The 26,918-nt window shown below is 43.1% G+C and overlaps 3 protein-coding genes across 4 annotated transcripts in view; 2 read left to right on the top strand and 1 right to left on the bottom strand.

The window, feature by feature from the left end:
- Positions 1–1,751: 1,751 nt before the first annotated feature.
- Positions 1,752–25,569, bottom strand: DNASE2B (deoxyribonuclease 2 beta). 2 transcript variants are annotated; one of them, XM_075181993.1, is made up of 7 exons: positions 25,342–25,569; positions 19,925–20,086; positions 11,258–11,429; positions 9,052–9,133; positions 5,492–5,653; positions 3,885–4,082; positions 1,752–2,958 (listed from the first exon to the last, which is right to left on the bottom strand). In XM_075181993.1, the coding sequence occupies exons 2-7, from the start codon at positions 20,074–20,076 to the stop codon at positions 2,594–2,596; spliced, it is 1,131 nt and encodes a 376-aa protein (XP_075038094.1). In that variant the 5' UTR covers positions 20,077–20,086; positions 25,342–25,569; the 3' UTR covers positions 1,752–2,593. The 2 variants fall into 2 exon arrangements, with proteins under 2 accessions (XP_075038094.1, XP_075038093.1); XM_075181992.1 differs by lacking the exon at positions 25,342–25,569 and adding an exon at positions 20,380–20,605.
- Positions 16,462–26,918, top strand: part of LOC142098974 (uricase-like) — a 35,073-nt gene continuing 24,616 nt past the window's right edge. Inside the window, exon 1 of the mRNA XM_075181998.1 lies at positions 16,462–16,607. Coding sequence (XP_075038099.1) covers positions 16,578–16,607 — 30 coding nt within the window. The 5' untranslated portion in view covers positions 16,462–16,577. The remainder of the gene's footprint in view (positions 16,608–26,918) is intronic.
- Positions 17,075–17,872, top strand: PPIL1 (peptidylprolyl isomerase like 1). Its single transcript, XM_075182000.1, has one exon. It carries the CDS (start codon positions 17,133–17,135, stop codon positions 17,634–17,636), a length of 504 nt encoding a protein of 167 aa, XP_075038101.1. The 5' UTR covers positions 17,075–17,132; the 3' UTR covers positions 17,637–17,872.

Below are 26,918 nucleotides of genomic sequence, written 5' to 3'. Positions count from 1 at the left end.
CAGGTTTTAGCAATTTGTCTCAGCTGATGTCCTTATATCACACCTTCCAACATGACCCCTTCTTCCACCCAATACAAAATGCTTCCCACTTCATTTACTATCAGCTAACCTGTGGTAAATGATTTGAGAAAGGTGTTTTTCCTAACATCAATTAATGAATTTAGCCCAAGCAACTGCAATATTAATTAAGTCGGAATTTCGGGAGCCAAGCTTTTTGGACGATAATGTTGGATGATATGTTATAATGTTGACCAACTACACAATATTACTATAAGTTACTATTTATTGAAGGCCAGGATTTATAAATGCAATAAACTTATATTTTAACAACATGTTATTTTAAGGGGGTGAGAGGTCTAGTGCCAGTATGTCCACCTGTGTTGCATTTTATGCGGTACCTTATTGCTATACCCTTCAATGCAGACATATAACACTACACCATACCTACTAGACTGATCTATTAAACAAATTTAATTTTGTTTGTATAGTGTGATCCATTTGTAAAACTTATTTCAGTGTATGCAAATCAACATTATTTACTTAGTGTACATGGTATGGCAATAAAATTCTGTGGGACTTATCTATGGTGCGCACAGCAAAATGCCTTTGTTTTGCATTTAGTGCACTTGGGGGTCTGCCCAGAGCACACCAAAGTGTATACCGGCTCTCTTCTGTCGGGAGATGCCTCAGTGTATCTTGCGTGAAATCGCTTTGCGAATGCCCAGAAAGTGGGCACATGCATATGCTTCTGTGCACACATGCTCGATTCTACCGCTCAAGTCTGTGCTTGGAGAGGCGGGATATGGGAAGGAAAGTGCGTGCAAATGCAGGCCGAGTCCACTAATGGTGCGTTCACACTAATGCAGATCATGCAGACCTGCAGAAACACACACATTTGCCTAAGAGGCGTATATGAATTGCACCTGCTCTAGGGCATGTGATGGTGATGACTTAATATTGTAAACCAGGCACATGTGCTGTTGTTGCAGAGACAGGGGCAAACACAGGATTTGTAGAGGGGGGGTTTCCACACCACGCCGCCAGGGGGCGTGACCAGCATGCATGGGGGCGTGGCTATCATTTTAGACAGTGCTTGGCTGCTCTCCAACTCTTCCTATCCCCATAATATACATGGGCAATGCTGCGTGCACTACTGTTAGGTGCACACAGCTCTCCCTTTTCAAGCAGAGCTGTGTGAAGTGGGCGCAGGGTCCAGCCACCTCAATTATACAGTGCCCCAGGTTTGGAGGGGGGTTTCCAGGCACTAGGAACCCCCACCCTCGGTTTTCCTATGAGAGGGGGATGCATCTCAAGATGTGCACTGCTCTGCATCTAGGTGGAAATACACTTGTTTTCTGTGCCTTTTGTTTAAGAATAAGTTACTCCAGTTTTGCATCCACCTCTTCATCAAACCTCAATCATGCTTTACATGTGTAAGCTATCGTTGGCGATACCAGCGCACTAGTCTTCATTGGCCTGGATGCCTTCTTGTATATTAACACAAATTAGCTGTAATTTGCTTTAGTTTTAAACATACATATTTACTTACTTAGTATAGTATTTTATCACAGGAAAATTAATTGAGTGGTACATGTGTCACAATACCAGCAACGTTGGGAACCACTTTGGGAAATAAATATTACATTTGTGTTTAGCCAAATATACAATCCGTTTACCTTAGGGATGAATGATCCCTACTTCCAGGTCAGTCAAAGGACAGCAAGTGATTAATCTGAGTATCCACAAACGCAGAAAAATAAAATGTTTATTGTTATGAAAATAAAGACAACAGTTTCATTGAAGTAAATATGATAGTAGGTTGCAATACTGATTTTAGTAGTCACAAATAATGATCCAGAATTTACAAGTGTAAGCTCCAGGGATCGAAAGATAAGAGAGGAAGGTTTGACCTAGTCCAGTATTACGGCTACAATATAATACGAATCACGCTGCAGGAGCTGGCAAAGCAATCTGTAGTTGCATTATGTCAGTAGCAAGTTTGATTTGAGCAGATAGCTCATCTGGCCCCACATAACATCCAGGAAGCAGGACTGTGTGAGAACAGTTAGTAGGGTGCCAACTACCATCTGGAGGAAATACATGCAAACAGACAAGTTCCACAAAGATAGGGCCCTGATTGGAATCAAAGCCATGACCCCAGCTCTGTGATGCAGCGATGCTAAGTATTGTACCACTGTGCTGTCCACTTTACACAGGTTCTGTGGTGGGCTGCTTATGACCTGGTGAGCAGAATGCTTAAAATCTGAATTTCACTCTATTACCTGGTCCCAATCACCTTACCCACCAGGAGCATATAGAGACATTGGATTATTTCCAGATCGTGAAGGCACAGGTTAAGGCACTATAATTTTATTATGTACTAACCATAGTCATTTTGTGTTTTCCGGCTAGCAGTTCTGATATTATTGTAAATGTATTGGATTTTTTGGGTTAATCTGAAAGAGAACTATTCAGTGAAAAATATTGTTTGCTTCGTGTGCTCAACCCCCTTTGGGTACAATGTGGCCCTGAGCAGCTCCAGAGGCATAGTTAATAAAATAACATGCCCCAATGACACTACGGCCCTTCTTGACTATTCATCCGTATGCATTGAATCGATGCTATTTTTGCATTCTCTATAATAGGCCACCATGCTTCTAAATGTCGTGTAGATCAACTTGTTCTGGGTGCAGAGGAAGCCTCCGCTTCTCCATATCTGCTCAGGATAACGGTTCAAGTCTCCGATACACGTCCAGGAATCTTCTGGTAACTTGGAGACGCACCACTTGGAGTGATCGTAATAGGAGTAGAAGGAGTGGCTTGGCAGCGCAATTGTTTTTATGTTGTAGACGTGCCACGGCAGAGAGCAGTTGGACGGGAGCACTCGTCCTGCTGGCTGCCACGTTTCCGTTAATAAATCTGTCCCCAGTTTCTGCGCTATCCAAGCTGCATAGATATCTGTTGGGGAAGCATAAGAATAACTGTACATTATAAAAGGCACCTGTATATAAATTTAAGCCTTCATTTTCCTCAAAGCAGTGAGTGGAAACATGGGCAAGAAATAAAACTTTGTAGTACGGACAAAATTGGTCACATGAAAGTTCATCTACCTCACCCACTAATACCATAATTGCCCATTCTCCCGGAGTCCCGGAATGTCTCCCGGACAAGAGGGATAGTAGGCAGGATAGGGCCGGAACAGAGGCTGGAAGAGGACATTGTGAATCGCGTCAGTCTGGCACTGTCCCATGCAGCAAAATGATGATGACGGGATAAAAAATAAAGTTTCTGATACGCTAGCAGCATCAAGAAAAGCAGTTGTAATTAGACCTATATACTGTGGTGGAAGTGGGCTAGTATACGGCGGTGCGCCATACCGCCACTTCTCCTACTGCCTTCATTGTTAACCGGTCAAAATCCGTTCACTTACATTTTACATACCGCCACATCTAAATTTCCAGTTCGACCACTGCCTAAATCTGTATGGTGAAACATAAGAGTGATTTTATAAGCCCCCTCAAATAACCCTTAATAGGATAGGACACCTGTGTAAGCTCCAACAATAAGATTAAGGGGGAGGAGTAATATATAACTATAGAATGACTTATAATAAAATTATCCATGTACAGTTCCGAAGATAACCTACATACCGTTTTACCTGGCCGTTGTAAAACAAACAGCGGCCAGATTGTCTTATAGAAATGGTCATCCATATGAAGTCTGTGATATTTCAATGAACATAACCATTTCATTTTAACTTAAGACTCTAATATCAACTCATTTTGTTAAACACTGAACCCTACCATGGCGATAGCGTGTCCCAGTAGCACCACATACATGAACTTTATAGATTTCCTAAGACTCTGTTCCTTCTCTTTTCTTACCGTCTACAAAGTACTTGGATTTTGCAAAGTTCAGAAAGGCTTCTCCTTGGGCTGATTGCAGTGGAGCCAGTCGTGTGGTTTCTATCCAAGGGAAACTCTTGCCTTGACATATTCTGAGCAGACTCCACTGTTCTTCGTGAAACGAGTCAGGAACGGAGCAATTATACACATTTGGGTTGTAATACAGCAATTGGGACGCTGTTTAATGAAACAAAAAAAGGTGTTTTTGTCTAAAAGGATATGTTCACCTTGCCTCAACCCTACATAGTAATTTTTAACTTAATCTAAAAAGCATTTTGCACGTAGAATCATTTACTTCCATGTCACGCTGATTGACAGTTTGCTCCCTATTACCACTAATAGTGCTGGGACTGTCAATCAAAGTGATAGTGCAATGCTGCAAGGTGGTAGAATAGAAACTGTCCCACCCACAATAAACCAAACAACCAATTAGATGCCTTATACTGAATGCTCTCCCCCTCTTTAAACCTCTCAGCTGATTACAGTGAAAGACAAATATTTATGCCAGGTACAACCTTTTTAATAACTTATTTATTTTTCAAAGGCTATTGAAATCCCACAAATTCATGAGACCAGCATGAATAAACAGCATTTATATATAATGTGCACACATGAAATCTAAATATATCTATAATGTACTACTAAGAGTAGAATGTAGGCAATCATTATAATGATAATTATTTTTTTTTAACTATGTGCAGCAAAATTTAAAAAAAAATGGTTGTTAGAATTCATAAAGTAACACCATTATTATTGACTAAAGTGTTGAAAGATGACATGTATGATTGAAACTAGGGCAAATGTGTCCAAAAGGTATTAAGCACTTGGCTGCTGTTTCACTAATATGCAGTTCCTTATGCAACCGTTAGGTGACAGTATGAGGTTTCTATAAAACAACCTGAACAGAATGTTTTAATATAAATAATATATTATAATATATAATAAGTGCTAGAGCTTTGTGGTGTTAACAGCACTACCGTTGTCTTAATATAAATTGTATCATTGGCTAGATACACTCTCTATTAAAATATATCCCACAACTTCTCTCCTGCTATCACTTTATATCAGGTTTTCATAGGAAACCATTTCACCTGCATTGAACAGGTAAACAAGATACATCCTCAGCAACACCAACCTCCAACATCTACCAGAGTATGTCCCTACTTATATAAGACACTCCCCTTTTGGCCTCTGAACTATGGGACTGTATCTAACAGTGTAGAAAGTAATATGTATCTAACCATGGCTGTTAATATTAGGTGAATGTTCTACAGCATTATGCTATGGTTTATAAGTTTACTAGCAAATGTTTTTGTTAACTGTATGTAAAAATGTTATTGATTGCCATATATATTATATATATTTCATTTGTGATTACAATTTTCTTCTTTACTTTTACTCATAAGAGAGAAAGTTCTGCAATGCTGCGACATAATTCAAATCATGACTAGGGCAGGCAGGAGACGAAGACCAAGGGGTAATTGTATCAAGCAGTGGTTACGTTGGTGGTTTGCTGTCATTTTTTTTAAAACTGAAAGTTTATTAAATGGAACGCCCAAGCAGAATTGCATGCTGGGAATACTCACCAATTTCTTTAAACTGATCATATTTGTAAGTCACACAGATGGCTGTCTGGCCATATCGTTGACCGGTCTGTGGATATCCAAAGTTGTCCTCTGGAAATGGGGGGAAGTGGGGTACACTGTGGATCAGCCAGAATCCCTGATATTTATCAAAAAGGAGAGTTCCTGAACAGAAAATAACAAGAGTTATACAAAAGATAATACTAATGTATGTAATATCTTTATATAGAATCAGATCCATATTTGACTGATCATGTTATTAAAGGAAGATCGGACCATGAGATCCCTGTTGTTTCTCTGGCGTGAAAGGTCTGAAGGCTACAGCCAGTTATGATGTGTAACTATTCCTTCACTTTTCACTAACTCTTACTCAATCACCATTCAACACTGTCACTTATCACAAACCCTTACCCAATCACCATTCAACACTGTTACTTATCACTAACCCTAACCAATCACCATTCAACACTGTCACTTATCACAAATCCTTACCCAATCACCATTCAACACTGTTACTTATTACTAACCCTAACCAATCACCATTCAACACTGTTACTTATCACTAACCCTAACCAATCACCATTCAACACTGTCACTTATCACAAATCCTTACCCAACCACCATTCAACACTGTTACTTATCACTAACCCTAACCAATCACCATTCAGCTCTGTCACTTATCACAAATCCTTACCCAATCACCATTCAGCTCTGTCACTTATCACTAACCCTTACCCAATCACCATTCAACACTGTCACTTATCACAAAACCTTACCCAATCACCATTCAGCTCTGTCACTTATCACTAACCTTAACCCAATCACCATCCAACACTTACTTATCACTAAACCTAACCAATCGCCATTCAACAGTGTCACTTATCACTAACCGTAAACAATCACCATTCAACACTGTCACTTATCACAAATCCTTACCCAATCACCATTCAGCTCTGTCACTTATCACTAACCCTTACCCTATCACCATTCAACACTGTCACTTATCACAAATCCTTACCCAATCACCATTCAGCGCTGTCACTTATCACTAACCTTAACCCAATCACCATTCAACACTGTTACTTATCACTAAACCTAACTAATCGCTATTCAACACTGTCACTTATCACAAATCCTTACCCAATCACCATTCAGCTCTGTCACTTATCACAAATCCTTACCCAATCACCATTCAGCTCTGTCACTTATCACAAATCCTTACCCAATCACCATTCAACACTGTTACTTATCACTAAATCTTACTGCAGCACCATTCAACACTGTCACTTATCACAAACTCTTACCCAATCACCATTCAGCACTTACCACTAACTCTTACCCCTATCACACCCCTATTACCTCTATTACTTATCATTAACCCTTACCCAACCACAACTCAACACTTTCTTCAATTGAAACTTCATACTAGTATCCTCCTTAAAAGCTTTCACCTATCTCTAGTCCTTATCTACCACATTCACTCACTACTATTCATCAGTTATATACAATTCAAGGAGAATTATAATGCAATATAGTAGATGCATTGGGACAGAAGAATAATTATTTGCATTTGTACATTATTAATATCACAGATGGAAACAAAATGTACAAATCATACTTTGCCCAGAGCAAATAGTACTCAGAATACTCAGAATTGTGATAAGATCTGACACTCACACTCAGTGATGTTTTAAATATATGACACCAGCACCTGTCTTTTTCAAATTCTAAAAACACATCATGTGAATATTAGTAGTAAAGTTGTTTATTTTCTATTTTTATTTATATTAAATAATGTTGAAGTTTTTTTCTTTTTATTTTATGAGAGTTGACTTTTTGCAACATTGTGTTTCACTTTATGTTCCTTTGTATCTAAATCAACAAACAGTATTATAAGAACTGCTAGTAATTTGTTAAAAACTATTTATATATATTTCTGCACAGTCAACACTGCAATGTTCAAAGTGCAGGGGACAATGTTTGCTGGTACCAATGAGTTAGTGTAACACTACGAAATACTAAGATCCCCATTTAAAGAGAGTACGAAGTAAAAACTGATCAATTAATTGAAAAAAAGCTAATTATTAACTTGCTAATTGATTCATTAAACTATGCAAAGGGTTGAGAAACTCCGGGTCAAGACCTTATATTGTCCTACTGGAAGAACTAGCTCATAAGACAGGTTTGACATGCAGTAGTAACTAGTACTTACCCTTGTACTTGTGGTGGAGGTAAGTACACTGAATGCATTGCATTTACTTGCAGTGTATATGAAAAAATTGAGCCGGCAACGTCCAAAAGGTGACTTTAGTCATTACAGAATACAGACGCAATAAGATCCCCATACCTCCATACCAGTGTATGTGCTTTTAATAGCGCTACAAAAAATACTAGTAAAACCATGATATTTTTACGCCAGTGAGAAAGAAACTGCCCTTATAAAGAGAACATATATAACGCATCCAAGTGCATTAACAATGACATCAGTGACTGTGATTTCAATGGGCTGTCCATCTTCAAATGACTTATCCACTTAATCACATATATTACCAGTAAGCCCCCTTCAGGATTCAGAACTGCATGGGTCCAGTACCAGGTCCCCCCCCCCCCCCCACTATGCCACGCTAATGGTTGATTCTCCTGCCAACAATGTGTTTTGAAATACAATGCTTGCAGACACATGACCTTGTAATGTGACCAATCACTGCTCTTTACACATAATAAGCTGCTATGGGTCCGAAAAGCTTAGTTTCATAATTTTTGTCTGCCTTTGCTCAATTGTATAGTTTCCCCTTATCACGCAGCACTTGCCACATCAGTCCCTGACCCATCTGAGCTTACAGTCTAAATATCCTGACACACACACACAGACATACATAAACACACACGTAGCCGAAGGTTTCTGGACTGTGGGAGGAAACTGGAGCACCCAGAGGACAGACAGACAAATTCAGGACGAACAGTCAAACTCCACACAGATAGTGTCCTGGTCGGAATCAAACCCCAGCACTGTGAGACAACAATGCTGACCACTGTGCTATTGAGCAGCGCAAAATAATACAGATCTGGAGGGGAGCATAGATAAGTCAATATATAACAGTGACCTGAAGGCGGACGGAGCCAAAGTCTCCTGGTTTCTCCTTTCATCCTCTTTGTCATAAAGGGACAGTGTACATATATATACTAAAGTAATCCTTCAGTCTGTACAGACACTATACAGCAATGATAGGCATCCTGACACACTTCCGGGGGCCCCAGGGACAGCTCCTAGCCTTCAACAGTACCACACTTTATCCTTAAGCTCAGTAATAAGTTAAATCAATGCATTTAATCAAAGAAAGAGACACCTATCTGTAATAACATATCAGCAGGTATTTTACACAAGCGTCACAAGCTATAACAAACAAATGACAATAAAGGAGGAAGGAGCTGGGAGGCCGTGGGTGAAGGCTCGGGGGGCCGTCTATTGTCCATCAACTCTACACAGTGTACATCTGTGGACCAGTTCTAAGCACCACTTAATCTTACAAAAATGTTGCACTTAAAATATAATTGAAACTCACCCTTGGAGTGTCCTCGTGTCCTGGAAAAGTTGCTTGTGCCAGGGGGAGAATCATTATACATCATGTATGCCGTGTCGTTTTTCTGGGAGAAAATAAAATATTATATATATATATATATATATATATATAGATAGATAGATAGATAGATAGATAGATAGATAGATAGATAGATAGATAGATATAGATATAGATATACAATGAATGCAGTAAACGGTGGAATACTGAAATAATATTTATTCTCAAAACAACTTATACTCTGTACAGCTCTTTTTGTGTTTATATCTGATAGATACAAAGAGGTAAATGCATTGCTAAATTCATCATCATCATCACCATTTATTTATATAGTGCCACTAATTCCGCAGCGCTGTACAGAGAACTCACTCACATCAGTCACTTACAGCCTAAATTCCTTAACACACACACACACATAGACTAGGGTGAATTTGTTAGGAGCCAATTAACCTACCAGTATGTTTTTGGAGTGTGGGAGGAAACCGGAGCACCTGGAGGAAACCCACGCTAACACGGGGAGAACATACAAACTCCTCACAGATAAGGCCATGGGTGTAACTTCTAACTTGGGTGTAACTACGATGGTGCCAATGTACAAGCACCATGGCACGAAACACTGGCATATGGTGGTAGCATAGGGCGTTTCCATTCCTAGCACAGACAGATCAGGACTGTACGTTCTGTGGGCACAATCGTACTTGGTAAATTACCAAGCGTTTGAGTGGCTACTGTGTAATATCTATAATGAGCTGCATTAATTTTAAGCTAATGACGTTTCAAACCCCGTGGGCCTACTCTGAACAGGATAAACTTACTTTTATTCTTGTGTATTATTACATAATAAACACATGTTGATTTTTGTTTGCCATCATTATAGCTTTCTCTGTTGGTATGATTATGCTACTATTTCAGTCGTTGTTTGTACTTATGTAACTCAAAATCCAAAATAAAACAAGGTCGCAGGAGGCAATATAAAAGTTAATAAATTAAAGTCATCTGAACACCTTCGCTGCCTTGAGTCATCATTAATATTTACAAGTATTTATGTGGCCACTTGCTAGTGTGCTACACTCCAGGACTTCGTCATTCAGGAATAACTGATTGACAGGAGCAATGGGGGGCTTTTACAGACCAACATACAAAATAATAATAATAAAAAAGAAAACTGAGAGACAAAAAATCTCTGAGAATAGCGCTGACCAGTGTATATGTAACAGAAATAGGGTGCAATACAGCGTACCCCCTGCCCTGTATTCCAGTGCTGGTTTCATACATAGAGATGTTTATCATAAGCTTTTGCTGTGTGTTCATAACGCCTATGTATAATCCTATAAATAATAGAATGGTTCTGTCCCACCATCCTGTGGGTGGAAACGTTGGAAAGTATTATGTTCACTGCTTGAAGGTGTTTGGAGGGGAGGGGAGAAGAGAAAGGACAGTCTAGCGCTTCAAAAGCACTAGCCACGCCCCCCTCATAACATTGCAGCACGGTGGCTTAGTGGTTAGCATTTCTGCCTTACAGCACTGGGGTAATGAGTTTGATTCCCGACCATGGCCTTATCTGTGTGGAGTTTGTATGTTCTCCCCGTGTTTGTGTGGGTTTCCTCCGGGTGCTCCGGTTTCCTCTCACAGTCTAAAAACATACTGGTAGGTTAATTAGCTACTATCAAATTGACCATAGTGTGTCTGTCTGTGTGTGTTAGGGAATTTAGACTGTAAGCTCCAATGGGGCAGGGACTGATGTGAATGAGTTCTCTGTACAGCGCTGCGGATTTAGTGGTGCTATATAAATACATAAATGATAATGATGATGATGATGGCCTCGCCCCCAGTCCCGATGACATCTACCCAGGTGTGCTACAGTATTCAGAAAGGTTAGCACTCTGTAAAATACATTATAGTTCTATGAGAATGCTTATTCAGTATTATCCTGCAGGGAAACCTTAAGACTCTTCAAACGCTCTGTTAAAGGCAGAGAGAAAGGACACAGTTTTGTCCATTATTTAACTAGTATTCTCTTTTATTGCCCTTGAATGTCCCCTATCTGTATTGTCAGGTGTGGCCTTTCACAGCGGAGCAGAAAGGGTTATTAACGGTGTGTGGTACCCAGTCCTAAATACTGAGGGTCCCTGTGATACCCTAAGCCTGGCACAGCGCACACACTTAGGTAGACAGTGAAAGCTGCACTCACGTTATATGACTGATAGAGCTGTTGCAACGATCGCCCCACTGCACCCTGGGTCATATTGATGAGGAATTTGCTGACTTGCCAGGCCTGTGACTTTGAGTCCAGATACAGATAGTCCAGTCCTGGCCCATCGCTCTCATTGATCCTACGCATTGGTAACTTATAAACCACAAACCTATACAAAAATATAAAAGGTTAAGCAATTATTTACTGTCTCCAATACTTTCCCTACATGTAGATTTAAATTGTTTTCCTTTCTCGCTGAACTGGTCAATACATCCAACTTAAAGTGTAAGTTAAATATAAATTCATTCAAAAAGCCTTCAATACAGGAGAGGGGAATCGCTGTCTCATAAAGGTAAAGAAGAAAACTTCTGCTGCTGCCATTAGCAACATGTAATCTGAGCATATAATGGGTTAACGCCTTTCCGTGTCACCATATGCGTTTCCGAAAGGCGAGCCTTCAACATGCAATGTCAGCATATCATGGGTTAACCCCTTTCTATGTACCCTACGCGTTTCTGTGAGGCAATTCTTCAACATGCAATGTCAGCATATCACGGGTTAACCCCTTCCTGTGTTACCCTACGCGTTTCTGTGAGGCGATCCTTCAACATGCAATGTCAGCATATCACGGGTTAACCCCTTTCCGTGTTTCCCTACACATTTTTGAGAGGCGATCCATCAACATGCAATGTGAGCATATAATGGGTTAACCCTTTCTGTGTCACCATATGCGTTTCTGAGAGGCGATTCTTCAACATGCAATGTGAGCCTGTCATGGGTTAACCCCTTTCTTTGTGACCCAACGCATTTCTGTGAGGCGATCCTTTAACATGTAATGTGAGCATATCATGAGTTAACCCCTCTCGGTGTCGCCAAACGCATTTCTGTGAGGCGATCCTTCAACTTGCAATGTGAGCATATAATGGGTTAACCCCTCTCTGTGTTACCCTACATGTTTCTGAGAAGTGATCCTTAAACATGCAATGTGAGCATATCATAGATTAACCCCTTCCGTGTCTCCCTACGCGTTTCTGAGAAGTGATACTTCAACATGCAATATGAGCATATCATGGGTTATCGTTTTCTGTGTTACCCTACGCGTTTCTGAGAGGTGATCCTTCAACAGACAACGTGAGAACACTTGGGAATTTGACACACTTGGAGGCTGATGCAGAGTTGCTCACTAACAAAGCTGCAATATGTACAGATCCGCACCGCTAGCACATGCGGACGCCGTACACTAGGCATACGTCACATACACTTATGCACATGCTTCTATCCATTTGTTTTGTTTGCAAAATAAGTATTAGCTTTTAGGCATCAATAATACTTTTAAAACCTCTCTAATATAGGAGTAACAACTCCTCATCTCACCTATGTGAAAAAAAATAGCTTAAACATGCACGCAAAAGCATACTATATGCATGAGCAATGCGGAAAGCAGCTACCAACGTCAGCAGAGCATCCGCAAACAGCCAGTCACAGGCGGTTCACTGCTGGTGACCGTCATCATCTTCATCCGCTGTTTGCTCCAGGCTACCCACAAATAATACGGCTTGGACAGGTGTATATGGGTAGGGGTCCTGGTATGTATCTACTCCCAACTGTGCAAACACGCCCTGACCGTGCCCAGCCTGCGCGAGGATTCCCCTGCCCTCCCTCGTCCTACATCTCCAGGTGTAAGCAGGTGAGACAGAGTCACTGACATCTGCATAGGCGTACCCACTTTTCTGGGTATGCGCATGGCGATGTCACACAACCTATGCTATGCATAGTGCCCATTCTGCGACAGGCCCGGGCTCTATTGTAGCCATCTGTCTACTGGAAAAAAAAACTTAGCTTTAGTAGCTTAATTTGCCCCTGTGCATGTGACTTAAGTACATCACATATAATGCAGTCTCTGATGTATTACACCCCCATCATGTTATACATAATGAACCTGGTTATAATTTGTTGTTTTGAGATTTTTGAACAGACCCTCCAACATGACCCCTTCCATCCGATTCAAAATGTTCTGCTCCTGAACTTCTCACTTAATTTACTATTACAGTTACCTGCAGTGAAATAATTAACTGTTATTGAACGAATTACTTGGTATTAAACTAAACACTCTTCCCATTAATAAATAAATTCAGCACAGGTAACTGCTACAGTAAATTAAGTGAAACACTCTGGTGCATAGTATTTTGTACAAGGGGAAGGATTGTATTATACAGAATTAAATGAATTGTACTTTTTCACTTTGTCAGTATAGAAAATCAATGACATTTCCAGGGACAAATCTGTAATATCTGGGTCTGTCCCTGGGCAGGTCGTAAGTTAATAATCCCGTCATCTTTTAGCTATATTACCATATTTAATCATTTTGAGCTTTACTAAGTGTGTACCCTACCCAAATTATTAGCTACAGACCCCTTCCCCCCTCTACTGTGACTTCCTTCCTTCTTATCACTGGAGGGCTGGTCAATATTAGCCCAGGGGGCAAGACTCTACTCAACAGCCTATTTTAACTGGAAAAAAATGTGTTGGCCCAGTGACCCAGCCCAAGGTAGCCACTAGGGGACCGGCCCATGGGGCAGATGCCCTCTTGCCCTCCCAGCCCAACCTGCCCCTGCTTCTTATGCTACCAAATATCTCTGATTGAAATATATTGTCATGAGTCATTCTCTTGGCATAGTAGTTCACCAGTTAATTTAGTTCATATAGATCACAAGTCACATGATACACTCCCCGTCAGTTCTCTCATACATCTCATCATGAGTCAGTGCCTCTAACTACCATGTGTGGGACTGCTGCAGGACACTCACTAGTTCCTCTAGTTCATTTAGATCATTTATCTCACAACTCACAGGATACCTTCCCTATCAGCTGAAGACACAGCGCTGAGTGCTGCATGCTCTATACAGTAGTTCTGTTTACTCCATACTTTCTAAATGTGATTCCCGGGTTGTCCAGGGGCAGGTGGGCATGTGGGCGGCGTGGTCCAGCGATTCGCATAACTAAACACTGCCTCCATGATGACACGTTAATCACGTCACTAAGCCCCGCCCCTCCATTCACTTTACAGGGCAGGCCGGGATCTGGGAGGTTGTTCTGGTCTCCCGGGAATGTGGGACGACTCCCAGAAATTCAGGAGTCTCCCGGACATTCCGGGAGATGAAGGCAACTATGGTTTAATCCACCATATATAAGGGGAGATGTATCAAACTTTAAAGAGAGATTAAATGGAAAAGTAAAAGTTTTTTTCTAATTACTGTATTTTAAAAGCAAAAGTGGCACTTTATAATACTCTGAATATGGGTCTCTCATTTGCGTATTATGTAAGAAAAAATAATAATGAAAAATGTACTAACTTTGCAGAGCTCAACGTGTGACTGCTAGTTTGTTGTATAAGTGATTGCCCTTTTAAAATTGTAAAAATGATCAGACATATTAAACATATCTGATCATTTTATCAGGACTATAACTCATCCAATTAGCTACTGTATATGTAATAGACTACGGGGTAAATGTATCAAGATGAGAGTTTTCCGGCGGGTTTGAAAAACCAGAAAATCAGATTGTAGATATCATTTATTTAGTACATTCTGCAAAATCATAGCTAGAATCTGATTGGTTGCTATAGGCAACATCTCCACTTTTCAAACCCGCTGGAAAACTCTCAGCTTGATACATTTACCCCCTGATCTATGTTTACAATCACTTCTCTGAGTAGTGTTCCAGAGCCAGTGAACTAATGAACTAATCTTTTGAGTGAACTAGAGAATAATGAACTAATCTACAAAATCAATAAGATTTCCAACGTAGGGCTCAGGCCTTAGCACATGATCTCTGCAAAGCAGGGAGGTCATTGATTCACACCTGTACCAGACATTATCTTCCGGACGTCAGTGTTGAATTTGCTTGAGCCCACTGTCTTTTTCACGAATTGTATGGGTACCTCCCAGTTGTTATGGCTGCCTTGGAGTTGATGCATAAATTAGATAATTATTACCGTTAATTTTATTTCCTTGAGATACTCCACCCTACCCAATAATTCCACCCGTATTGTCTGTTTATATTTTCCCAATTGTCCTGATCTAGGTGGGACAGTCCAGATTTAAAGGTTCTATCCCACAGTCTCGTACATGGACAGCTTAGTCGTGTTGTAAGAAAGGTGGGCGGTATGTCCCGTTTGTAGCTGCAACTGGTGGGTACAGAATTAAGAGTGTTTAGGGAGTTGGGGTGGGCCAGCGATCGGAATAGCTGAACAAGCCTCTGATGGGACGTGTCCTGATTCCCCCAACTTCAAAAGTTGGTAGGTATGGGAACATCTTGGGAAGTGTCCAGTGGTAGGATTCAGCCGCTTCGCCCCGGTGTGCCAGAACCGATACCTAATTTAAGGTGAGTTCGGTGAAACCGATTGCTCCAGAGTCCACCCTCTTCGTTGGTGGGGGGAGCAGGGTACTTTACAAAAAAAAAGAAAATACTCATCTGTTCGCGGCGTCGGCACTACTCCTCCCTGCTCTCTCCGCTCTGAATATTCAGTGAGGAGTGGCGCAGAGAGGAGCCATCAAGCAAGAAGACAAGAAAAGAGAAGAAAGAAGCAAATAGAAAAGGTAAGTGAAGGAGCGGAAGCAAGGGGGAGCAAAAGCAGCATGGCAGAGTGTGAAGGGGGAGCAAAAGCAGCATGGCAGAGTGTGAAGGGGGAGCAAAAGCAGCATGGCAGAGTGTGAAGGGGGAGCAAAAGCAGCATGGCAGAGTGTGAAGGGGGAGCAAAAGCAGCATGGCAGAGTGTGAAGGGGGAGCAAAAGCAGCATGGCAGAGTGTGAAGGGGCAAAAGCAGCATGGCAGAGTGTGAAGGGGTAAAAGCAGTATGGCACAGTGTGAAGGGGGGAAAAAGCAGCATGGCAGAGTGTAAAGGGGGAGCAAAAGCAGCATGGCACAGTGTGAAAGGGGTTAAAAGTAGAATGGCACAATATGTGTCTTTCTTATAACATAATCTAGTTTTCTGTACCTATTTTATTGTTCTTATTTGAGTATTAAATGCATGCTATATTAAACTACCTTTCTGTATATCTTTTTGTATACTTAAAACGGTCATTAGGGCAGAGAACCGGTTGATAGTTTATTTGAATCCCATCGCTGACACCAAGAAGGTGTGGAAACAGCTTGGGAGGTTTCGTAAAGACAGAGTTAGAGGTAAGGGAACAGCTTGTGAAGATTCTCAGAATCATCGGGGGTTAAGGAGGTGTCACACTACATACCTCCTGAAGGTGATCCACCTTCCAGTCTCTACTCAGGTATCAAGGGAGTTAACCCATTTCTTCCTGCTGCCATGGAACATCTCAAGAAAATGAAATTAAAGGTAATAAACCTCTCATATACTTACACTGTGACCACCTTTCTATTTATTTTCTTTCTTTTTTGTGTCTCTATATTTGTTTTACTTTATTAGTATGCAAATTCTTTTTATGTTATTAGGATTAAAAGTTGTATTTTTTTTTGTCAAGAAAATTGTTTATAGAGTTTTTTTAAATAGCACAAAACAATGAAAACAAAATACAGTCGTTAATACTGTAAACATTACAATCCACGTAGCTGAAAGAAAAAACAAACCCCATACAGAAGGAAGAACAGAAACCACAGATAGGTGGGGATGGAGGGGCAGAAAGACAATTAAATTAAATTTTAAAAAAAAAAAAGGCTTGCTGTTTAAAAAACATAAATAACTTAATTAAGAAAGCTCTACGTCGATTTATTCAGCGCAGTGCATCGGTTTAATTCAGCAAACGGTGATATATATAGGAGACGGAGGCGTGGAACGCGGAAGTCGGATTCTCTCGCTCATCACCAAACCGCATGCGTGTGACACCGCCATTCATCAGCAGGCATGGCGGGGATCCCTCCGGATAGCTGGCAGCCTCCTAACGTCTGCCTGGAGACCAGCATGGGCAACATCACGGTGGAGCTGTATTGGGACCATGCCCCCAAGACCTGCAAGAACTTCGCCGAGCTGGCCCGCAGGGGCTACTACAACAGCACCAAGTTCCACCGGATCATCAAAGACTTCATGGTGCAAGGGGGCGACCCGACGGGCACCGGCCGGGGTGGGGGCTCCATCTACGACGGAAAACACTTCGCCGATGAAATCCAGCTGGACCTGAAGTTCACAGGGGCGGGCATCCTCGCCATGGCCAACGCCGGTCCGGACACCAACGGCAGCCAGTTCTTCCTGACCCTGGCACCCTCGCAGTGGCTGGACGGCAAGCACACCATCTTCGGCCGGGTGTGCCAAGGCCTTGGGTCTCTGAACAGACTGGGCATGGTGGAGACCGACAGCCAGGACCGGGCACTGGACGATGTCCGGATCCTTAGGGCCTACCCATCGGGATAAGTGCAGAGAAGAGGTTGCCCCCTGTGCCCGGGTACCAGACAGAGACTTTCTCTCCATCAGGATATTCGGGTCCAGCATTAAACATGTTCTACAGTTTACTGAACAATCCCACAAATTCCTTCCAGTGATGGACATTTCACGTTCTAACAATCTGTATTTTTTATATGATTTATATCAGACAACATAATATGTTGTTTGTTTTTTTCAATTAAAAGGACCTCATTGCTATAGACAAATGTTATCCTGATTTCTCTATGCAAATGTCTGTTATCTTATCAATGTGCTAGATAAAAAAACAAAGTTATACTTCTCTTTTTACAACTACATATTGTGCCTGCGGCAGAGATGCTGTAGGATCCCCCTCATAACACTGATTCACACATTGTGTTAATGCTGATTTTAATATTGAAAAGTTCACCCAAGTGAAGGAGGAAATAAAATAGAGTCGTTTAGGTTTCAAAAATCACAGTAATATTATTATTAGTCCATATGGAAAAGCACATGGCCATTTAGGATAGCACGGCCATGGGCAGCACAGTGGCTCAGTGGTTAACACTTCTGCTACAGTGCTGGGGTCTTGAGTTCAATTCCAAACCATGGCCTTATCTGTGAGGAGTTTGTATGTTCTCCCCGTGTTTGTGTGGGTTTCCTCCGGGTGCTCCGGTTTCCTCCCACACTCCAAAAACATACTGGTAGGTTAATTGACTGCTAACTAAATTGACCCTAGGATGCATTATATAGGCAGGCAGCCTAAGTCACGGTCCCTTTAGCTGGCAAGAGCCAATTGCAAAAGCCGGGACGTAACTTGACGTTGACCATTGCCCTGGTCTCTGGAGTACAGAGGTTTCATATTTTTTACCTACTTCACTTAAATTAATTAATCCACTTATTAAGCTTCTGATAAGGCTATGTAACAAAGTTCTCCACTAACACTCTCCAGCGTAACTTATTTAACTATAATACACTGCCCATACAGGACAAGTTGATCACTCCGCATGGATCATAATACATGTTATAAATATGGGGATACCCTGAGGTGTTGTATAAAATCTTACACCCTGAAGTTGTGGTAGTGGTTAGCGCAGGACTGTTGTCATTATTATGGCAGATGTGTAATATGAAATCATGCACCGTACTGTAGGGAAAACAGGACATGGTAGACAGACAAAATAAATGCAGACATGAAAACAAAGAGTAGAGAGGGACCTGCTCATGAGAGCTTACATTCTAATTGGACATATATAGTTGGTATGGGGAATGTTTTGGATTAAAATATATCAGTCACGGAGGGGGCATACAGAAAATGGGGAAAAAGGCACATTTACATTCCTGTGCCATGAAAGAAAGTTTTTCGGCATTATTCCGCTACTTCGATACACGATTGTACCTTGCATTTCAAGTACCAAAAGGTTCTTGTAGTAAGTCAGAAAGGGGACATGATATTTTCTGATTCATTCATTAGTGGTGACCGTCCTATTAGCAGAAGCACCTTGTAGGCGTTGAATCCCTCACAGATCTTATTGACACCTTTCTGCTAGTTATAAATTGATAGAGCAGCCTGCCTCGATCTCAGGTGTGGACAACCTGTGGCTCGGCATACCCTGTCAGCTGGCAAAGCATGCTGGGGCTTGTAGTTCCACAACTCTTGGAGAGCCACATGTTATCCAGGCCTGTTCCAGGATCTTTGAAGAAAGATGCCCAAAATTAATACGTGTGCACCACCTCTATCACTAACTTACTGGTAAACGTGATAATCCAGGATCAATAAACAAATATAATGAAATGGAAAAAGTTTAATAAGGATAAAACATTTTCTACCCTGCCCCGTAAACAATGTTACTAGGCATTAGGGCAGGCCTGGCTAGCCTTTGGCTCTTTAGGTTTTGTGAAACTACAAATCCCAGCCTGCAGTGGCAGGCGATAGCTGGTAGGGTCTGCTGGGACTTGTAGTTTAACAACACCTGTTAAGCCACAGGCTACAGCAGTGATGGCTAACCTGTGACACACGTTAGGTGTTGTGAAACTGCAAGCCCCAGCATGCTTTGCCAGCTATCGGTTATCTACTGGCAAAGCATGCTGGGGCTTGTAGTTTCACAACACCTGGAGTGTCACAGGTTAGCCATCACTTGGCTACAGGGAGAAACACAAAATCTATTAGATGTCTTCCGTGTGGATAAAATCAAATGGATGTGACGGTGCACGTTTGATTCTGTAAGATACGCATACAATAGACATGAATTATCAGATTGATTTTTACTTTCCAATGAACCAAAATTTCTAATACTTACCAATCTACAGGATCTCCAGCTTCATTGCGACAGGAGATTTCACATGCGACGAGAGAGATGCCAGCGAAACACAACGCTGACAACAAATACACTGCAGACATGTTCTGTTTCTCTCCTGGATTCAGAAATTTGCAGGAAAGGAGAAGTTTCATAGTTGTTGATCTGTTGGAGGAAGTGAGATCATGTGAGACTCCCCACTCCCTATTTTTAGAGCAGGTCATTCATCAGTCATGTACCCAGGGGCACTTTATAACTGGTTGTACTACTGGCTTCAAGCTGATGTGGAACTCCCTAAACCAGCATGTGGCTAGCAGGACTTGCTGGGTCTAGTAGTTCCACAACAGCTGAAGGGCTACAGGTTATATATATATATACACTATATGGTCAAAAGTATTCGGACGCTTGACCATTGCACCAACAGGGACTAAAATGATATTGTATCCATATACATATACTTTAATGTGGAGTTGGTTCCCCTTTTGCAGTGATAACAGCTTCCACTCTTCTTGGAAGGCTTTCCACAAGATGTTGGAGTGTTTCTGTGGAAATTTGTGCCCATTCATTCTATAGAGCATTTATGAGGTCAGGCACTGATGTTGGACGAGAAGGCCTGGCTCACAATCTCTGTTCCAGTTCATCCCAAAGGCGTTCAATGGGGTTGAGGTCAGGACTCTGTGCGAGCCAGTCAAGGTCTTTCACACCGAATCTCTCTCTCTCATCCCTCTCCCTCCCCCCTCTCTCTCCCTCCCCCCCTCTCTTTCTCTCCCCCCCTCTCTCTCTCTCTCTCCCCTCTCTCTCTCTCTCTCTCTCTCTCTCCCCCCACTCTTTCTCCCTCCCTCTCTCTCTCTCTCATACTGTAATCATCGTCATGTTTTTTGGAACCAGCTTGAGAAGACGTGCTTTGTGACAAGGTTCATTATCCAGCTATTTAATAGGTAAACTGGCTATAGAGGGATACACATGGTCAGCAACAATATACTGCTGCTGAACTTCAAGATTCGACATGCTTTGCGCTCAGAGATGCAGTTTCGGATTGGGGCATGAAGGGCCCACCGGGGGACTGCAACGCTAGGGGCCCACCAGAGGGGGTGTGGCTAGTCATCATAGAGGCGAGGCGAGACCAGACATTAGAGTGGGAGTGGTCAGCCCACGAAGGACAGCTAGCACCATAGTGTAGTATTTAAAGAATGCAGTGTGTATATAAAGAGTACACAGTCTTGACCTGCCCCTTAGATTGGGCAGAACAGTCACCAAAAATTGGTACTGTGCCACTAGACCAGGCTTGGCTAACCTGTGGCACTCCAGGTGTTGTGAAACTACAAGTCCCAGCATGCTTTGCCAATATGTAGCAGTTTATTGCTGGAAGGGTATTCTGGGACTTGTAGTTTCACAACACCTGGAGTGCCACAGGTTAGCCAAGCCAGCACTAGACTCAGAACATTTGACAGACTGTCCTACCTGTTCTTGTCACTTTTACCACCTGTGGCTGCTGGTTTCTTTAGTTGCGTCTTGTCTGGATCCTGGAATGTTGGAAGCCCAATTTGGAAAAAATAATGGGCAGAGTTACACAATTAATACTTAGGCCTTCCTCCAGCCCCAACATGAAAGTAATAGTATTCCCATTTAATAAACCTATTTCCCTCCCACCAGACAGCATCTGCAATAAATTATTTACATTTGCATATAATAAATATACCTATTTCCCACAACTGTCACTGCCATTAAATAATTCATATTCACATTTAATAAATAGACCTCATGCTCCTCAAACTCAGCCCCACATTCAATTAATAGCCCCCAAACCACCCCATCTTAATTTTATAGTCCACACTATAAAATTAAATTGCCCCACCTTCACCCTACAAACAAAATAGCACCCATTAGTTAGCCACCACCTACCACACACACATTACATTGCCACAAGCCCGCTGTGCCATCACACACACATTACTGTGCCCCTTAATCACCATGCTGTGCCCTCTTATGATCACACTGCCCCCTCCATGCTGCTTCTACCCCCCCTTCTCCTGGCTCCCCTTCATCACCCTGTGCCATGCCGTCTGTACTCCCCCTTCACTCTCTACCATGCTGTTTTTGCCCCTTTTCACTCTATGCCATGCTGTCTGTACTCCCCCTTCACTCTCTGCCATGATGTCTGTACTCCCCCTTCACTTTCTGCCATGCGTCTGTACTCCCCCTTCACTCTATGCCATGCAGTCTGTACTCCCCCTTCACTCTCTGCCATGCGCTTGTACTCCCCTTTCACTCTCTGCCATGCTGTCTTTGCCCCTTTTCACTCTATGCCATGCTGTCTGTACTCCCCCTTCACTCTCTGCCATGCGTCTGTACTCCCCCTTCACTCTCTGCCATGCTGTCTTTGCCCCTTTTCACTCTATGCCATGCTGTCTGTACTCCCCCTTCACTCTCTGCCATGCTGTCTGTACTCCCCGTTCACTCTCTGCCATGCTGTCTGTGCTCCCCCTTCACTCTATGCCATGCTGTCTGTACTCCCCCTTCACTCTCTGCCATGCATCTGTACTCCCCCTTCACTCTCTGCCATGCTGTCTTTGCCCCTTTTCACTCTCTGCCATGCTGTCTGTGCTCCCCCTTCACTCTATGCCATGCTGTCTGTACTCCCCCTTCACTCTCTGCCATGCTGTCTGTGCTCCCCCTTCACTCTCTGCCATGCTGTCTGTGCTCCCCCTTCACTCTATGCCAGGGTTGTCCAACCCACGGCCCGCGGGCCTGTAAATGTGGCCCAGCAGGAGTTTTGGTTGTGGCAAGTGGGCAGCGCTGTTAATGAAAAAGAAAATCCTAAAAAAAAAAAAATACCTTGCGGTCACGTCAGCTGGCGCTCCGGCTCCCTCCCTGGTCTCCTCCTCCGTGTGGCGCTCGCAGTGAATGTCGGGGGTGACGTCATCACACCCGACATCCATTTCGTAGCACAGCACAGAGGAGTCACCCTCGCGAACTATCAGCAGCAGTGAAAGATTATCCAGTATCTTATTGTTGTTACTCTGAATTTGGACTTTCTGCACCATGCAATTATGAACTAGCTGTGTTCTCTGTATGTATCTAATATAAATATTAAGAGATAATTGTATTTTTAATATTTTAAACCATTTTAAATGTGCAGTGCTGAGTAGGGTGAAATTATCACCCACTGTTACCCTCATCGGAGGCTGCTCCATGAGCCATTTTTCCAGCCACCCTATCTTTAAATCTCTGTAGATTTCTATTAGTCCTCCTGATGCTACCTATATCGGTGACCATTTCAAACTGGTCAACAAAAAAAATGATTCATGGGTGCAGAAAGAGAGGAAAAAAAAGTTTTTGGCATTTAATTCCCCGAACCCCACTAAGGGGCAGATGCAGGTAAGTTAAATTGTAGCTGGTAATGGGACTACTGCTTTAATCATGATTCTGCAACAGGTTTCCTAACTCTTACTAACTTCATTTCCAAATAAGTTTAATATGTTAACTATGTTTTCTATGGTTTTTTGGATGCTCAGCTATCGTTAGTGTTAGTGTATTTTATGTGCGGCCCAAACCAACTCGTTGTCTTCCAATGTGGCCCAGGGAAGCTAAAAGGTTGGACACCCCTGCTCTGTGCCATGCTGTCTTTGCCCCTTTTCACTCTATGCCATGCTGTCTGTGCTCCCCCTTCACTCTGCCATGCTGCCTTTACTCCCCCTTCACTCTATGCCATGCTGTCTGTACTCCCCCTTCACTTTCTGCCATGCTGTCTGTACTCCCCCTTCACTTTCTGCCATGCTGTCTGTGCTCCCCCTTCACTTTCTGCCATGCTGTCTGTGCTCCCCCTTCACTCTATGCAATGCTGTCTTTGCCCCTTTTCACTCTATGCCATGCTGTCTGTACTCCCCCTTCACTCTCTGCCATGCTGTCTGTACTCCCCCTTCGCTCTCTGCCATGCTGCCTTTACTCCCCCTTCACTCTATGCCATGCTGTCTGTACTCCCCCTTCACTTTCTGCCATGCTGTCTGTGCTCCCCCTTCACTTTCTGCCATGCTGTCTGTGCTCCCCCTTCACTCTATGCAATGCTGTCTGTACTCCCCCTTCACTCTCTGCCATGCTGTCTGTACTCCCCCTTCGCTCTCTGCCATGCTGCCTTTACTCCCCCTTCACTCTATGCCATGCTGTCTGTACTCCCCCTTCACTTTCTGCCATGCTGTCTGTGCTCCCCCTTCACTCTATGCAATGCTGTCTGTACTCCCCCTTCACTCTCTGCCATGCTGCCTTTACTCCCCCTTCACTCTATGCCATGCTGTCTGTACTCCCCCTTCACTTTCTGCCATGCTGTCTGTGCTCCCCCTTCACTTTCTGCCATGCTGTCTGTGCTCCCCCTTCACTCTATGCAATGCTGTCTGTACTCCCCCTTCACTCTCTGCCATGCTGTCTGTACTCCCCCTTCGCTCTCTGCCATGCTGCCTTTACTCCCCCTTCACTCTATGCCATGCTGTCTGTACTCCCCCTTCACTTTCTGCCATGCTGTCTGTGCTCCCCCTTCACTTTCTGCCATGCTGTCTGTGCTCCCCCTTCACTCTATGCAATGCTGTCTGTACTCCCCCTTCACTCTCTGCCATGCTGCCTTTACTCCCCCTTCACTCTATGCCATGCTGTCTGTACTCCCCCTTCACTTTCTGCCATGCTGTCTGTGCTCCCCCTTCACTTTCTGCCATGCTGTCTGTGCTCCCCCTTCACTCTATGCAATGCTGTCTGTACTCCCCCTTCACTCTCTGCCATGCATCTGTACTCCCCCTTCACTCTCTGCCATGCTGTCTTTGCCCCTTTTCACTCTATGCCATGCTGTCTGTGCTCCCCCTTCACTCTCTGCCATGCTGTCTGTGCTCCCCCTTCACTCTCTGCCATGCTGTCTGTGCTCCCCCTTCACTCTCTGCCATGCTGCCTTTACTCCCCCTTCACTCTGCCATGCTCCCCCCTTGCTTCTGTTCCTTCACTTACCTTTTCTATAAGCTTCTTTCTCCTCTTCTCCTCTTCTCTCTTCTGTCTTCTTGCCGGCTCCTCACTGAACGTTGGGCATGATGAGGTCGCGACTGACATTCAGTGTGAACGGAGCAGAGAGGAGGGGCACCAGCGCCGATTTCACATATATTTTTTTTTAACGTTTTCCGCTCCCCCCACTAACGAAGAGGGGGGCGATCAGGGTCGGGGTCTACCGGGGGACAGCCCGGGCCCCCGGCGGGCCACTCTGACCCTGCTCTTCTGCATACCACTGTTGTAACACATAGTTATTTGAGTTACGGTCAGCTTGAACCAGTCCGTTCTCCTCTAACCTCTCCCAATAACAAGGCATTTTCATCCACACAACTGACACTCACTATGTGTTTTGAGCACCATTCTCTGTAAACTGTACAGACTGTTGTGCCAATTCTCACCAAAGAATCCATCTCCATTCTCAACTCTCTGCAATCAGGCTTCTTCCCCCCAAAAACCACTGAAACTGCTCTCACGAAAGTGACCAATGATCTACTTGCTGCAATGTCTAAGGGTCATTTCTCTGTACTCATTCTCCTGGACCTCTCTGCTGCTTTTGATCACCCTCTTATCCTACACAGCCTTCACTCCATTGGCCTTCGGTGCACAGTTCTTTCCTGCCACAGTTTTCTTCCCTCAACATGTACAAAGCAGATAAGGAAGAGGGGTTGTGGTGAGCACTCCCTACTGAGGCGTAGTGTAGGCAGCCTGGGGGATTAGATAAGGGAAGTTCCAACCCTTAAGGTATAGACAGTAGATCACAGCAATGTCCCCTTGGCGCACAGTGTATACACTTATTACTAAATAAATGTCTTTTATTGCTCAATAATTCAAACGTTTGATATAAACAATTGAAACAAATTGCAGTAAAGGTTGCAACCTTGTAAACACAAAGTATCACTGATTACATAAATACATTTGCAGTAAGGTGTACATGGATAAGTAAAATGTAAAGCAAGTTACAGTGGGCTAGGCTAGTAGCCTTCATACACTCATATATAACTGCATAATAAGAGTTCAGTATGAGTCCCAAAAAAGTAGAGAAACCATGGAGGGGTGGGGACTACATCAGACTCATATCACAAGAGGAATCCAAGTTTATCTACAGCCTGCAAACACTAGCACCCAAAGGTCTCAATATAGATTTTGAGCTTAACCAGTTTTTATGAATCCTGATACCTTGTCCTCAGAGTTAACCTATATTGTAACCTATATTGAACCCTTATTGTTCTCTTTATTACTATACTTCAATGTAACATATCTGTATCACTTGCTTGTATTTATAGTAACCTTATCGTCAATACAAAAAGCACAGAAACCCTGCCTATGAAGCCTATAGGCCTGTCTATCAATACATCATAGCCCTGAGCCAATTGGAGATAGGCCCTCTAACAACCAATCATGCCACTTAATCCCATCCTAGGCGTATTTAAGAAAAAGCTCTTTCCCTAAGGATCCATCCTTTTCCCTGATGAAGCATTGAAGCGAAACGCGTTGGTTGGGATACTGGACCTCAGACCACCACTTGTTCTTTACATAAGAACTTACTGAGGACCGTTTCCTTACACACCGCCGCATGCGCATGCGCAGAACTGACCCAGCCGCGGCCGCGACTGTGGCACACATCGAGGATCCCAGCTGCAGCTACACGCAACAAGGCAGCCTCCGGGAAGAGCACACCAGCCCTGGATAGGGTAAGTGAGTGTCCACAGCGTCCTGACCCACTGGCTGGACCTTTGGACTTATCTCCCTGCTATGATTTCAGTGGATGTTATCGGAAACCCGCAGCATTTACCGGGACAGTAGCCAGACTGCTCTTATGAGTTTTTAGTCTTTGGACTATCACTACCGATATTTGGGCCTACGCTTTTGGACTATAACATACCATTGAGACCCGCTGGAATTGCCTTATACTCTCTAGCACCCGTGTAACCCTGGACTCCGTTGGGAGCTACATCTAATTGTTTTTACCGTTGGG

Source organism: Mixophyes fleayi, chromosome 8 (assembly GCF_038048845.1).
Source record: "Mixophyes fleayi isolate aMixFle1 chromosome 8, aMixFle1.hap1, whole genome shotgun sequence".
In the NCBI taxonomy this organism is placed as follows: domain Eukaryota; kingdom Metazoa; phylum Chordata; class Amphibia; order Anura; family Limnodynastidae; genus Mixophyes; species Mixophyes fleayi.
Note: the sequence above shows the minus strand (reverse complement) of the source record. Positions and strands in the feature narration are given on the sequence as shown.